At 45.4% G+C, this 15,525-nt stretch overlaps 1 protein-coding gene across 1 annotated transcript in view; it reads left to right on the forward strand.

Moving 5' to 3' along the window:
- Positions 1-5,287, forward strand: part of rbm47 (RNA binding motif protein 47) — an 84,062-nt gene extending 78,775 nt beyond the window's left edge. The window contains exon 8 of the mRNA XM_065003488.1: positions 312-5,287. Within this exon, the coding sequence (XP_064859560.1) occupies positions 312-554 (243 nt within the window). The 3' untranslated portion in view covers positions 555-5,287. The remainder of the gene's footprint in view (positions 1-311) is intronic.
- Positions 5,288-15,525: the final 10,238 nt, after the last annotated feature.

A 15,525-nucleotide genomic window follows, 5' to 3' on the forward strand; every position in this document is an offset into this window, starting at 1 on the left:
TCCCTCCCTCCCTCCCGCCCTCCCTCCCTCCCTCTTCTCCTCCCTCCCTCTTCTCTTCTCTTCTCTTCTCTTCTCCTCTCTCTCCCCCTCCCTCCCTCCCCCTCCCTCCCTCCCTCTTCTCCTCCCTACCTCTTCTCTTCTCCTCTCTCTCCCCCCTCCCTCCCTCCCTCCCTCCTCCCTCCCTCCCTCCCTCCCTCCCTCTCTCCCTCTTCTCCTCCCTCCCTCTTCTCTTCTCTTCTCCTCTTCTCTCTCTTCTCCTCCCTCCCTCCCTCCCTCCCTCCCTCCCTCCCTCCCTCCCTCTCCCCCCTCAGGGTCGTCCCATCACACCAGTGTACACCATGACCCACAACATGCAGCGTATCCCCACGGCCAGTGGTCTGTACGGAGGCTATATGCCCATCACCAACTACAACGCTGCTACCCTGGCAGCCCTGCAGAAGAACGCAGCCGTGGCCGCTGCAGCCTACGGAGGGTACGCGGGTTACGCCATGCCCCAGGCCTTCCCTGCCGCAGCATTTCAGGTGCCCATCCACGACGTCTACCAGACCTACTGACAACAGATACCAGCTACTAGACCTACTGACAACATCTACCAGACCTACTGACAACATCTACCAGCTACCAGACCTACTGACAACATCTACCAGCTACCAGACCGACTGACAACATCTACCAGACCTACTGACAACATCTACCAGACCTACTGACAACAGATACCAGCTACTAGACCTACTGACAACATCTACCAGACCTACTGACAACATCTACCAGACCTACTGACAACAGCTACCAGACCTATTGACAACAGCTACCAGACCTACTGACAACATCTACCAGACCGACTGACAACATCTACCAGACCTACTGACAACATCTACCAGACCTACTGACAACATCTACCAGCTACCAGACCTACTGACAACATCTACCAGCTACCAGACCGACTGACAACATCTACCAGACCTACTGACAACATCTACCAGACCTACTGACAACAGATACCAGCTACCAGACCTACTGACAACAGCTACCAGACCTACTGACAACGTCTACCAGACCTACTGACAACAGATACCAGCTACCAGACCTACTGACAACAGATACCAGCTACCAGACCTACTGACAACAGATACCAGCTACCAGACCTACTGACAACAGATACCAGCTACCAGACCTACTGACAACAGCTACCACACCGACTGACAACATCTACCAGACCTACTGACAACAGATACCAGCTACCAGACCTACTGACAACAGATACCAGCTACCAGACCTACTGACAACAGCTACCACACCGACTGACAACATCTACCAGACCTACTGACAACAGATACCAGCTACCAGACCTACTGACAACAGATACCAGCTACCAGACCTACTGACAACATCTAGCAGACCTACTGACAACATCTACCAGACCTACTGACAACAGATACCAGACCGACTGACAACAGATACCAGCTAACAGACCTACTGACAACATCTACCAGACCGACTGACAACATCTACCAGACCTACTGACAACATCTACCAGACCTACTGACAACAGATACCAGACCTACTGACAACAGATACCAGCTACTAGACCTACTGACAACATCTACCATACCTACTGACAACATCTACCAGACCTACTGACAACAGCTACCAGACCTATTGACAACAGCTACCAGACCTACTGACAACATCTACCAGACCTACTGACAACAGCTACCAGACCTACTGACAACATCTACCAGCTACCAGACCGACTGACAACATCTACCAGACCTACTGACAACATCTACCAGACCTACTGACAACAGCTACCAGACCTACTGACAACAGCTACCAGACCTACTGACAACATCTACCAGCCCGACTGACAACATCTACCAGACCTACTGACAACATCTACCAGACAGACTGACAACATCTACCAGACCTACTGACAACAGATACCAGACCTACTGACAACAGATACCAGCTACCAGACCTACTGACAACAGATACAAGCTACCAGACCTACTGACAACAGCTACCAGACCTACTGACAACATCTACCAGACCTACTGACAACAGATACCAGCTACCAGCTACCAGACCTACTGACAACAGATACCAGACCTACTGACAACAGATACCAGACCTACTGACAACAGCTACCAGCTACCAGCTGTCTGGTCCACAACGCCTGTTCAACCACCACTCAACGTTCAAACAACTTTTGTGTGTCACGACGTCAGGAACTACAGACGACCAACAGAAGACCTCATCCCCACATATCACCCCCCCCCCCCCCCCGTTCAAATAACGACACGTCAACTCAATGTCTTCAACAGCAACGTCTACGCGACGTCCACATGACGTCTACGCAACGTCTACACGACGTCTACGCAACGTCTACACAACGTCCACAATGTAAAAAAAACAACCTAAATGGACCCTGTAACACAAACTCTACTCTGCGTCGGTTCTTCAACGTTAGCCCAACATCTAGGCTACGGTTCTTCAACGTTAGCCCAACATCTAGGCTATGTTATGACGTGCGCCAAAACCTTCGACGTTTTAACAACGTCTATGCAACGTCCTACTGACAGGTTCACATTGGGTCCTAATGATGAATACTGGACTAGACGTTCCCCAACGTTCACACAACATTCACACAATATATTCTATGAATAGAATAGAGCCTATATCGCTCAAATTCAAATCTGGAGAGTTCCTCTGCTTTGTTTCATTGTTCCACTCTAATCAGGGCCTGATTTAGACCTGAGACACCAGTCATTGTTCCCCTCTAATCAGGGCCTGATTTAGACCTGAGACACCAGTCATTGTTCCCCTCTAATCAGGGCCTGATTTAGACCTGAGACACCAGTCATTCTTCCCCTCTAATCAGGGCCTGATTTAGACCTGGAACACCAGGCGGGTACCATTAATGACCCGGTAGAGGAGAAAAACAGCATTAGTCCAGACCTGCTAGGTATCCCAGGAATCCCCAGGGTCTATAATCATCCACTCCCATCAGAACCATTGATGTATAGCAGACTGTGTAGAAGAAAACATATAAGACCCAATGAAGGAGATGTGGTCTGGTCATGGGTTGAAGTGCTCACCTTTAGCTTTACACTCAACATCACCCCCCTCCCCCACCTTCTATGACAACACTGCATCACCCTGACAATGGACCCCCCCACCTTCTATGACATCACTGCATCACCCTGACAACGAACCCCCTCACCTTCTATGACAACACTGCATCACCCTGACAATGGACCCCCCCCCACCACCTTCTATGACATCACTTCATCACCCTGACAACGGACCCCCCTCACCTTCTATGACATCACTTCATCACCCTGACAACTGACCCCCCCCTCACCCTCTCCTCCCTGTTGCCTGGGCAACAAGAACATTGAAGGTACACTGAAAGTATTTCCGAAGAGGTTTTATGTTTCTGTTGTTAGTTTTCTGAAAATAGAAAAAAAGAAAGATTAACATTTTACTTTGTTTTAAACGTTTAAAAACAACACAAATATAACAAAATTAAAAAACTAAAATGAGAAAAAAACAGAAAACTACTGAAAGACATTTTATTTTTTAAATGTATTATTAAAAGAGTTAGTGTTTGAAGTTGTTTTCATTCATCCATTCATGCTGTTAGCTTCATAGATTAGTTTTGCTTCTTGTTGTTGGGGGTATCTATTAGTTTTCACATACTGTAATACTGGGTATCATTTTAAAAAAACGTGTACTTTTTTATGGGTGTTTTTAGTTATGTTATACTTCTGTTGTTCTGGAACCTGGGCCTGTCCACTTCACTGTCTCCTCCAGCAGACTAAGACTGAATTGTTTTATTTTATCATGTTGTTGTTGTTGTTGTTGTTGTTGTTCTGTACTTTATTCTAATTGTTTTGTATTTGCTTGATTCTCACATGGTGAAACAAATATGGACAAAGGCGTTTATTATTTTGTATTGCTCTGCCCTAACACTCTCTAGCTAACTGCTAAACTAGCATATGCTACGTACGCTAAGCTAACTGCTAAACTAGCATATGCTACGTACGCTAAGCTAACTGCTAAACTAGCATATGCTACGTACGCTAAGCTAACTGCTAAACTAGCATATGCTACGTACGCTAAGCTAACTGCTAAACTAGCATATGCTACGTACGCTAAGCTAACTGCTAAACTAGCATATGCTACGTACGCTAAGCTAACTGCTAAACTAGCATATGCTACTTGCTAAGCTTACCGAAACACCCTGTTAGCTTTATGCTAAGCTTACCGAAACACCCTGTTAGCTTTATGCTAAGCTTACCGAAACACCCTGTTAGCTTTATGCTAAGATAGCAGCATCACACTCCGCTGAGCTTCAACCCACTGTAAAGCCTTTCTACTAGAGATCTGTGTCTCTCTGGGTTCAACTATTGTGCCTTTCCACTAGCCGATCTTATGATCTCTGAACTCAACTGCAGTGCCTGTTGAATGTGTTTTACTCTCTACACTACACTAGCATTTCACAGAATTACTACATGCCCAATAGACTGCTTCATTCTCAGCGGTAGCTGGTCGTTGGAACAGAGACTATGGTCAGGATTTAATCCCAAACCGCTTGACATTTAGAGGTAATTTCCAATTAGGCAGCAGGCATCGTCGACAATCAGATTGAATCCCTGCCGATACCTCTCTGGTCCTGGATCTCTTTGGGTTTCATACCAACCCGAACACAAACCTAGTATTCTCTCTCTCTCTCTTTCTCGCTGATTTCTAAAAGGCAACAGATTTTCCTGTAAAAGATATGAAGGTATTTTTTTATACATTTAGTGTACGCCAACTAATTAGCATAATACGCAAACCCTGGTGGGTTGTGTCTCAAACCACCACGTCCGCCTGTCAGCCTTCCTCATCTGAGGTGGAATCGACCTTCCTCATCTGAGGTGGAATCGACCTTCCTCATCTGAGGTGGAAGGTGACCTTCCTCATCTGAGGGGGAAGTTGACAGAGCTACAGTTTGTCAAGAGATCGTGGTGAAACATCCTTGAAAAATGGGTCTTCTCACAAATACTTCTGTAGCGTCCTAACGAGTCAGATTGGACCATCTTAAAACAATTCCATATGGAACCAGATTGTACGATTTAGTTACTTTAGTTGGAACTCAGGGCCCTGGGGCCCTTAGACCCCTTTTTCTTTTAACAGCTTTGTGATGAGGAATATAATTATATTGAAACTAACCTGCCAACTGGAACTAAGCCGTAGAGACACAGACACAGGTTCTCTCTTCCCCCTCACAGCTCCCCTGTAACTCCTGTCAGGCTGACCTGACCTGCTAGTAACTAACACACACAGGTTCTCCCTACACCCTCACAGCTCCCCTGTAACTCCTGTCAGGCTGACCTGACCTGCTAGTAACTAACACACAGGTTCTCTCTACCCCCTCACAGTTCCCCTGTAACTCCTGTCAGGCTGACCTGACCTGCTAGTAACTAACACACATCAGCCTCCACATCCAACGTGAAAACAACATCAAAAAAAAAAAGCTGCTACACGAGGCTGACAAATGTGTGTTTGTTGGTGAGAGAAGAAGAAGAGAGAGAGAGAACCTTAAACTACAAATGTTTGTTTGTTGGTGGAGAGAAGAAGAAGAGAGAGAGAGAACCTCAAACTACAAATGTTTGTTTGTTGGTGGAGAGAAGAAGAGAGAGAGAGAACCTCTCAACTACATGTTGCCGTCCTAGTATCTCTTTTCACACCCACCTGTATGACAGACAGCTTGTCCGTCCATGTCTCTGTCGAAGTCTTTTGGGTTCATGTAGTATTTGTCTTTATTTGTAGAGGGGGTGTTAGTTGTGTTGATGCTGGTGAACTTGAAGGAGATAAGCAGTTGGGATGTAAAATGGATTCAACAGTATTTTTGGAATATCAGGCCCAACTGTCTCTCTGTCTGGCCTTTAAAGAGCCTCTCTCTCTCTCTCTCTCTCTCTCTCTCTCTCTCTCTCTCTCTGTCTCTCTCTCTCTCTCTCTCTCTCTCTCTCTCTCTCTGGCCTGTAAAGGGTTCTCTCTCTCTCTCTCTCTCTCTCTCTCTCTGTCTCTCTCTCTCCCTCTCTGTCTCTCTCTCTCTCTCTCTCTCTCTCTCTCTCTCTCTCTCTCTGGCATGTAAAGGTTTCTCTCTCTCTCTCTCTCTGGCCTGTATTTACTCTCTCTCTGTCTCTCTCTGTCTCTCTCTCTCCCTCTCTCTCTCTCTCTCTCTCTCTCTCTCTCTCTGTTTCTCTCTGACTGGCCTGTAAAGGGTTTCTCTCTCTCTCTCTCTCTCTCTCTCTCTCTCTCTCTCTCTCTGGCCTGTAAAGAGCCCCTCTCTCTCTCTCTCTCTCTCTCAAGAAAAACTGGAATTTCATTAAATACCGACGAGTAACTTTTATTGCGTTGTTTTATGATGACAAGAAGTCAGGATATATTTAATATATTCATTATGTGTTGTTGTTTATGACGTCAGAAGAAATGCTATAATATATTCCTTTAAATAGAGTTTAGAGATCAAACTAAAATACATTTTAAAAACTTGGTTTTTTTTCTTCTCAAAACATGTCCAATTAGTTTGAACATTTTAAATTTGTGATGTAATTTGGTGTATTATGTTAACAATGTAATGTAGAATTTGTTGTTTTTGTGTTGGTTGTTGTGTTTAGTGGGAGGACAGAGATATCAGGCTGTTTTGTGTGGAGGTCTATGGAGCCATTCAGAATTAACAGAGCTGAGTGAAACTGACCTCTACCGACCCCCCCCCCCTCCCTCACCCCCCATCAAACACACCCCCCTCCCTCACCCCCTCCTCCCTCACACCCTCCACTCCCTCACCCCCCCCTCCCTCCCCCCCCCCATCAAACACCCCCCCTCCCTCACCCCCTCCTCCCTCCCCTCCACTCCCACACACCCCTCCCTCACCCCCCTCCTCCCTCCCTCACACCCTCCACTCCCTCACACACACCCTCCCTCACCCCTCCTCCTCCCTCCCTCCACCCTCCACTCCCTCCCTCACACACACCCTCCACTCCCTCACACACCCCTCCCTCACCCCCTCCTCCCTCACACCCTCCACACCCTCCCTCACACACCCCTCCACTCCCTCACACACCCCTCCCTCACCCCCTCCTCCCTCACACCCTCCACTCCCTCCCTCACACACACCCTCCACTCCCTCACACACCCCTCCCTCACCCCCTCCCTCCCTCACACCCTCCACTCCCTCCCTCACACACACCCTCCACTCCCTCCCCCTCCCTCCCTCACACACTTTTACATTTACATTTAAGTCATTTAGCAGACGCTCTTATCCAGAGCGACTCCCTCACAAATTCCCTGCATTCACCTTATGACATCCACCCACCCCCCTCAGACACTCCCCCCCCACACCTGTCCACTCCCCACCACACCCCACCTGGCATGTCGTCTCCATCTCCAACAGAACAACACGTTAAAGAAATAACATTATTAATAATAACACTGTAAACTTTTCTTAGTGTGCCTTATTGCCAAACTGTGCTCCTGGTGACATGGAACCGGTTTTCTGTGCTCCTGGTGTCCCTGTTTAGACATGGGACCGGGTTTCTATGCTCCTGGTGTCCCTGGTTAGACACTCCTCCCTCCTCCTGGTTCCCTGGTTAGACCAGGGACCCCCCCCCTACCCCCTGGTGTCCCTGTTTAGACCAGGGACCGGTCCCCCCTGGTTAGACCAGGGACCGGTTTTCTATGCTCCTGGTGTCCCTGTTTAGACCAGGGACCGGTTTTCCTCCTGCTGTCCTTTTACCCCCCCGGTTTTCAGACTCCTGCTGTCCCTGTTTAGACCAGGGACCGGTTTTCTCCATCTCCTGGTTATTTTTCAGCTTGTTGTATTTATATTGGTTAACTAGATAAATAAAGCATTTTCAAAAAATATAACATGGTGTTGTCTTCTTTACAGTTAATCTAGTCCAGTTGTCTTCTTTACAGTTAATCTAGTCCAGTTGTATTCTTTACAGTTAATCTGGTCCAGTTGTCTTCTTTACAGTTAATCTGGTCCAGTTGTCTTCTTTACAGTTAATCTACTCCAGTTGTCTTCTTTACAGTTAATCTAGTCCAGTTGTCTTCTTTACAGTTAATCTGGTCCAGTTGTCTTCTTTACAGTTAATCTGGTCCAGTTGTCTTCTTTACAGTTAATCTACTCCAGTTGTCTTCTTTACAGTTAATCTGGTCCAGTTGTCTTCTTTACAGTTAATCTGGTCCAGTTGTCTTCTTTACAGTTAATCTGGTCCAGTTGGCTTCTTTACAGTTAATCTAGTCCAGTTGTCTTCTTTACAGTTAATCTAGTTCAGTTGTCTTCTTTACAGTTAATCTGGTCCAGTTGTCTTCTTTACAGTTAATCTGGTCCAGTTGTCTTCTTTACAGTTAATCTAGATCCAGTTGTCTTTTTAAAGTTAATCTGGTCCAGTTGTCTTCTTTACAGTTAATCTGGTCCAGTTGTCTTCTTTACAGTTAATCTGGTCCAGTTGTCTTCTTTACAGTTAATCTAGTCCAGTTGTCTTCTTTACAGTTAATCTACAGTTGTCTTCTTTACAGTTAATCTGGTCAGTTGTCTTCTTTACAGTTAATCTAGTCCAGTTGTCTTCTTTACAGTTAATCTGGTCCAGTTGTCTTCTTTACAGTTAATCTGGTCCAGTTGTCTTCTTTACAGTTAATCTACTCCAGTTGTCTTCTTTACAGTTAATCTGGTCCAGTTGTCTTCTTTACAGTTAATCTGGTCCAGTTGTCTTCTTTACAGTTAATCTGGTCCAGTTGTCTTCTTTACAGTTAATCTAGTCCAGTTGTCTTCTTTACAGTTAATCTGGTCCAGTTGTCTTCTTTACAGTTAATCTGGTCCAGTTGTCTTCTTTACAGTTAATCTGGTCCAGTTGTCTTCTTTACAGTTAATCTGGTCCAGTTGTCTTCTTTACAGTTAATCTGGTCCAGTTGTCTTCTTTACAGTTAATCTGGTCCAGTTGTCTTCTTTACAGTTAATCTGGTCCAGTTGTCTTCTTTACAGTTAATCTGGTCCAGTTGTCTTCTTTACAGTTAATCTGGTCCAGTTGTCTTCTTTACAGTTAATCTGGTCCAGTTGTCTTCTTTACAGTTAATCTGGTCCAGTTGTCTTCTTTACAGTTAATCTGGTCCAGTTGTCTTCTTTACAGTTAATCTGGTCCAGTTGTCTTCTTTACAGTTAATCTGGTCCAGTTGTCTTCTTTACAGTTAATCTGGTCCAGTTGTCTTCTTTACAGTTAATCTGGTCCAGTTGTCTTCTTTACAGTTAATCTGGTCCAGTTGTCTTCTTTACAGTTAATCTGGTCCAGTTGTCTTCTTTACAGTTAATCTGGTCCAGTTGTCTTCTTTACAGTTAATCTGGTCCAGTTGTCTTCTTTACAGTTAATCTGGTCCAGTTGTCTTCTTTACAGTTAATCTGGTCCAGTTGTCTTCTTTACAGTTAATCTGGTCCAGTTGATCTTCTTTACAGTTAATCTGGAGCTGATTCACTGTGTTCTTGATTCTTTAACTGCAGTATAAAACCATAGGCTCTTGATTCTTCTAACTTATAAAACCATAGGAGCTGATTCACTAAACTGCAGTATAAAACCAGTTGATTAACTTGATTCCTTTAACTGCAGTATAAAACCATAGGAGCTGATTCTCTTCTTCTAACTGCAGTATAAAACCATGGAGCTGAATCACTTGATTCCTTCTAACTGCAGTATAAAACCATAGGAGCTGATTAAGTTGATTCCTTCTTTAACTGTTAGTATAAAACCATAGGAGCTGAATCATTTGCAGTTCCTTTTGTATAAAACCATAGGAGCTGGTTAACTGATTCTTCTAACTTTAAAACCATAGGAGCTGATTCACTTCCAACTGCAGTATAAAACCATAGGAGCTGATTAACTTGATTCCTTCTAACTGCAGTATAAAACCATAGGACCTGATTCACTTGATTCCTTCTAACTGCAGTATAAAACCATAGGAGCTGATTAACTTGATTCCTTCTAACTGCAGTATAAAACCATAGGAGCTGATTAACTTGATTCCTTCTAACTGCAGTATAAAACCATAGGAGCTGAATCACTTGATTCCTTCTAACTGCAGTATAAAACCATAGGAGCTGATTCACTTGATTCCTTCTAACTGCAGTATAAAACCATAGGAGCTGATTAACTTGATTCCTTCTAACTGCAGTATAAAACCATAGGAGCTGAATCACTTGATTCCTTCTAACTGCAGTATAAAACCATAGGAGCTGAATCACTTGATTCCTTCTAACTGCAGTATAAAACCATAGGAGCTGATTCACTTGATTCACTTCAAACTGCAGTATAAAACCATAGGAGCTGAATCACTTGATTCCTTCTAACTGCAGTATAAAACCATAGGAGCTGATTCACTTCAAACTGCAGTATAAAACCATAGGAGCTGAATCACTTGATTCCTTCTAACTGCAGTATAAAACCATAGGAGCTGAATTCACTTGATTCACTTCTAACTGCAGTATAAAACCATAGGAGCTGATTCACTTGATTCACTTCTAACTGCAGTATAAAACCATAGGAGCTGATTCACTTGATTCACTTCAAACTGCAGTATAAAACCATAGGAGCTGATTCACTTGATTCACTTCAAACTGCAGTATAAAACCATAGGAGCTGATTCACTTGATTCACTTCAAACTGCAGTATAAAACCATAGGAGCTGAATCACTTGATTCACTTCAAACTGCAGTATAAAACCATAGGAGCTGATTCACTTGATTCACTTCAAACTGCAGTATAAAACAATAGGAGCTGAATCACTTGATTCCTTCTAACTGCAGTATAAAACCATAGGAGCTGAATCACTTGATTCCTTCTAACTGCAGTATAAAACAATAGGAGCTGATTCACTTGATTCACTTCAAACTGCAGCCTTCTGCCCCACTTATTACAGAGTCATTAACTTACAGTGCGGCAATAAGTATTTAGTCAGCCACCAATGGTGCAAGTTCTCCCACTTAAAAATATGAGAGAGGCCTGTAATTTTCATCATAGGTCCACTTCAACTATGACAGACAAAATGAGAATTTTTTCTCTCCAGAAAATCACATTGTAGGATTTTTAATGAATTTATTTGCAAATTATGGTGGAAAATAAGTATTTGGTCACTTACAAACAAGCAAGATTTCTGGCTCTCACAGACCTGTAACTTCTTCTTTAAGAGGCTCCTCTGTCCTCCACTCGTTACCTGTATTAATGGCACCTGTTTGAACTTGTTATCAGTATAAAAGACACTTGTCCACAACCTCCAACAGTCACACTCAAAACTCCACTATGGCCAAGACCAAAGAGCTGTCAAAGGACACCAGAAACAAAATTGTAGACCTGCACCAGGCTGGGAAGACTGAATCTGCAATAGGTAAGCAGCTTGGTTTGAACAAATCAACTGTGGGAGCAATTATTAGGAAATGGAAGACATACAAGACCACTGATCATCTCCCTCGATCTGGGGCTCCACGCAAGATCTCCCCCCTTGGGGTCAAAATGATCACAAGAACGGTGAGCAAAAATCCCAGAACGACACAGGGGGACCTAGTGAATGACCTGCAGAGAGCTGGGACCAAAGTAACAAATCCTACCATCAGTAACACACTACGCCGCCAGGGACTCAAATCCTGCAGTGCCAGACGTGTCCCCCTGCTTAAGCCAGTACATGTCCAGGCCCGTCTGAAGTTTGCTAGAGAGCATTTGGATGATCCAGAAGAAGATTGGGAGAATGTCATATGGTCAGATGAAACCAAAATATAACTTTTTGGTAAAAACTCAACTCGTCGTGTTTGGAGGACAAAGAATGCTGAGTTGCATCCAAAGAACACCATACCTACTGTGAAGCATGGGGGTTGAAACATCATGCTTTGGGGCTGTTTTTCTGCAAAGGGCCCAGGACGACTGATCCGTGTAAAGGAAAGAATGAATGGGGCCATGTATCGTGAGATTTTGAGTGAAAACCTCCTTCCATCAGCAAGGGTATTGAAGATGAAACGTGGCTGGGTCTTTCAGCATGACAATGATCCCAAACACACCGCCCGGGCAACGAAGGAGTGGCTTCGTAAGAAGCATTTCAAGGTCCCGGAGTGGCCTAGCCAGTCTCCAGATCTCAACCAAATAGAAAATCTTTGGAGGGAGTTGAAAGTCCGTGTTGCCCAGCAACAGCCCCAAAACATCACTGCTCTAGAGGAGATCTGCATGGAGGAATGGGCCAAAATACCAGCAACAGTGTGTGAAAACCTTGTGAAGACTTACAGAAAACGTTTGACCTCTTTCATTGCCAACAAAGGGTATATAACAAGGTATTGAGATAACCTTTTGTTATTGACCAAATACTTATTTTCCACCATAATTTGCCAATAAATTCAGCAGCCACTACTATTAAACCTTTGGATCCCGCCCTTCTCTTTAAACACAGGTGACAGTTTTAATACTCACTACTTGTTAGAGGAATTTAATTCCTTTATGTTCATTAAACCAATTAAATTGTAACAAAGCCAAACACTATGTCCGTTTCTAATCATTTGTAAGGTTCTTAAAATAAAATAAATTAAATAAAATAGAAAAAAATAATAATAAAATAGACAAAGATCAGGCTCAAAATTAATCCGTAGCGTTTATTCTCGAGAGCTCTGGTCATAATACATTGGTTTATATACCTCACATTTCATCATAAATGTCCCTCCTCCTCTCAGATACAACGGCAATATAGTTCACAACCCTTCTCACATTGTCTGCCACCTGTTAAACAATCTACTACAAGGCCAAGGTCTCTCCCCTCCCTGGGTGGGGACAGGATGTCCTGTAAGGAACACAGTATTCCATCTACTACAAGCCCAAGGTCTCTCCCCTCCCTGGGTAGGGACAGAATGTCCTGTAAGGAACACAGTATTCCATCTACTACAAGCCCAAGGTCTCTCCCCTCCCTGGGTAGAGACAGAATGTCCTGTAAGGAACACAGTATTCCATCTACTACAAGCCCAAGGTCTCTCCCCTCCCTGGGTAGAGACAGAATGTCCTGTAAGGAACACAGTATTCCATCTACTACAAGCCCAAGGTCTCTCCCCTCCCTGGGTAGAGACAGAATGTCCTGTAAGGAACACAGTATTCCATCTACTACAAGCCCACTACAAGCCCAAGGTCTCTCCCCTCCCTGGGTAGAGACAGAATGTCCTGTAAGGAACACAGTATTCCATCTACTACAAGCCCAAGGTCTCTCCCCTCCCTGGGTAGGGACAGAATGTCCTGTAAGGAACACAGTATTCCATCTACTACTAGCCCCAGGTCTCACCCCTCCCTGGGTAGGGACAGAATGTCCTGTAAGGAACACAGTATTCCAGGCGGTCTGACGATAGCTCCATTCGTTTCGAACAAGGAACAGAAAGTCCTTGTTCTAATTCTTGACTAAAACTACGTCACATTATACTCAGTATTCTGATTATAATAAGATTCATACATTCATACAGTACCAGAGTAGTATTCTGTTTAGTTATAAGCTAAATGTATACATAATTTAGTCATTACTCATAAAAATCCCATAACACCAGTGCATACTGTATTAAAAGGTTGGCTGGTCCTCAGTGTTAATACTCACCACTACATACTGTATTAACATTTACATTTACATTTAAGTCATTTAGCAGACGCTCTTATCCAGAGCGACTTACAAATTGGTGCATTCACCTTATGACATCCAGTGGAACAGTAGTGCATCTAAATCTTTTAAGGGGGGTGAGAAGGATTACTTTATCCTATCCTAGGTATTCCTTAAAGAGGTGGGGTTTCAGGTGTCTCCGGAAGGTGGTGATTGACTCCGCTGTCCTGGCGTCGTGAGGGAGTTTGTTCCACCATTGGGGGCCAGAGCAGCGAACAGTTTTGACTGGGCTGAGCGGGAACTGTACTTCCTCAGTGGTAGGGAGGCGAGCAGGCCAGAGGTGGATGAACGCAGTGCCCTTGTTTGGGTGTAGGGCCTGATCAGAGCCTGGAGGTACTGAGGTGCCGTTCCCCTCACAGCTCCGTGAGCAAGCACCATGGTCTTGTAGCGGATGCAAGCTTCAACTGGAAGCCAGTGGAGAGAGCGGAGGAGCGGGGTGACGTGAGAGAACTTGGGAAGGTTGAACACCAGATGGGCTGCGGCGTTCTGGATGAGTTGTAGGGGTTTAATGGCACAGGCAGGGAGCCCAGCCAACAGCGAGTTGCAGTAATCCAGACGGGAGATAACAAGTGCCTGGATTAGGACCTGCGCCGCTTCCTGTGTGAGGCAGGGTCGTACTCTGCGGATGTTGTAGAGCATGAACCTACAGGAACGGGCCACCGCCTTGATGTTAGTTGAGAACGACAGGGTGTTGTCCAGGATCACGCCAAGGTTCTTAGCGCTCTGGGAGGAGGACACAATGGAGTTGCCAACCGTGATGGCGAGATCATGGAACGGGCAGTCCTTCCCCGGGAGGAAGAGCAGCTCCGTCTTGCCGAGGTTCAGCTTGAGGTGGTGATCCGTCATCCACACTGATATGTCTGCCAGACATGCAGAGATGCGATTCGCCACCTGGTCATCAGAAGGGGGAAAGGAGAAGATTAATTGTGTGTCGTCTGCATAGCAATGATAGGAGAGACCATGTGAGGTTATGACAGAGCCAAGTGACTTGGTGTATGGCGAGAATAGGAGAGGGCCTAGAACAGAGGCCTGGGGGACACCAGTGGTGAGAGCACGTGGTGTGGAGACGGATTCTCGCCACGCCACCTGGTAGGAGCGACCTGTCAGGTAGGACGCAATCCAAGCGTGGGCCGCGCCGGAGATGCCCAACTCGGAGAGGGTGGAGAGGAGGATCTGATGGTTCACAGTATCGAAGGCAGCCGATAGGTCTAGAAGGATGAGAGCAGAGGAGAGAGAGTTAGCTTTAGCAGTGCGGAGCGCCTCCGTGATACAGAGAAGAGCAGTCTCAGTTGAATGACTAGTCTTGAAACCTGACTGATATGGATCAAGAAGGTCATTCTGAGAGAGATAGCGGGAGAGCTGGCCAAGGACGGCACGTTCAAGAGTTTTGGAGAGAAAAGAAAGAAGGGATACTGGTCTGTAGTTGTTGACATCGGAGGGATCGAGTGTAGGTTTTTTCAGAAGGGTGCAACTCTCGCTCTCTTGAAGATGGAAGGGACGTAGCCAGCGGTCAGGGATGAGTTGATGAGCGAGGTGAGGTAAGGGAGAAGGTCTCCGGAAATGGTCTGGAGAAGAGAGGAGGGGATAGGGTCAAGCGGGCAGGTTGTTGGGCGGCCGGCCGTCACAAGACGCGAGATTTCATCTGGAGAGAGAGGGAGAAAGAGGTCAGAGCACAGGGTAGGGCAGTGTGAGCAGAACCAGCGGTGTCGTTTGACTTAGCAAACGAGGATCGGATGTCATCGACCTTCTTTTCAAAATGGTTGACGAAGTCATCTGCAGAGAGGGAGGAGGGGGAGGGGAGGAGGATTCAGGAGGGAG

Source organism: Oncorhynchus nerka, linkage group LG18, assembly GCF_034236695.1.
Source record: "Oncorhynchus nerka isolate Pitt River linkage group LG18, Oner_Uvic_2.0, whole genome shotgun sequence".
NCBI lineage: Eukaryota > Metazoa > Chordata > Actinopteri > Salmoniformes > Salmonidae > Oncorhynchus > Oncorhynchus nerka.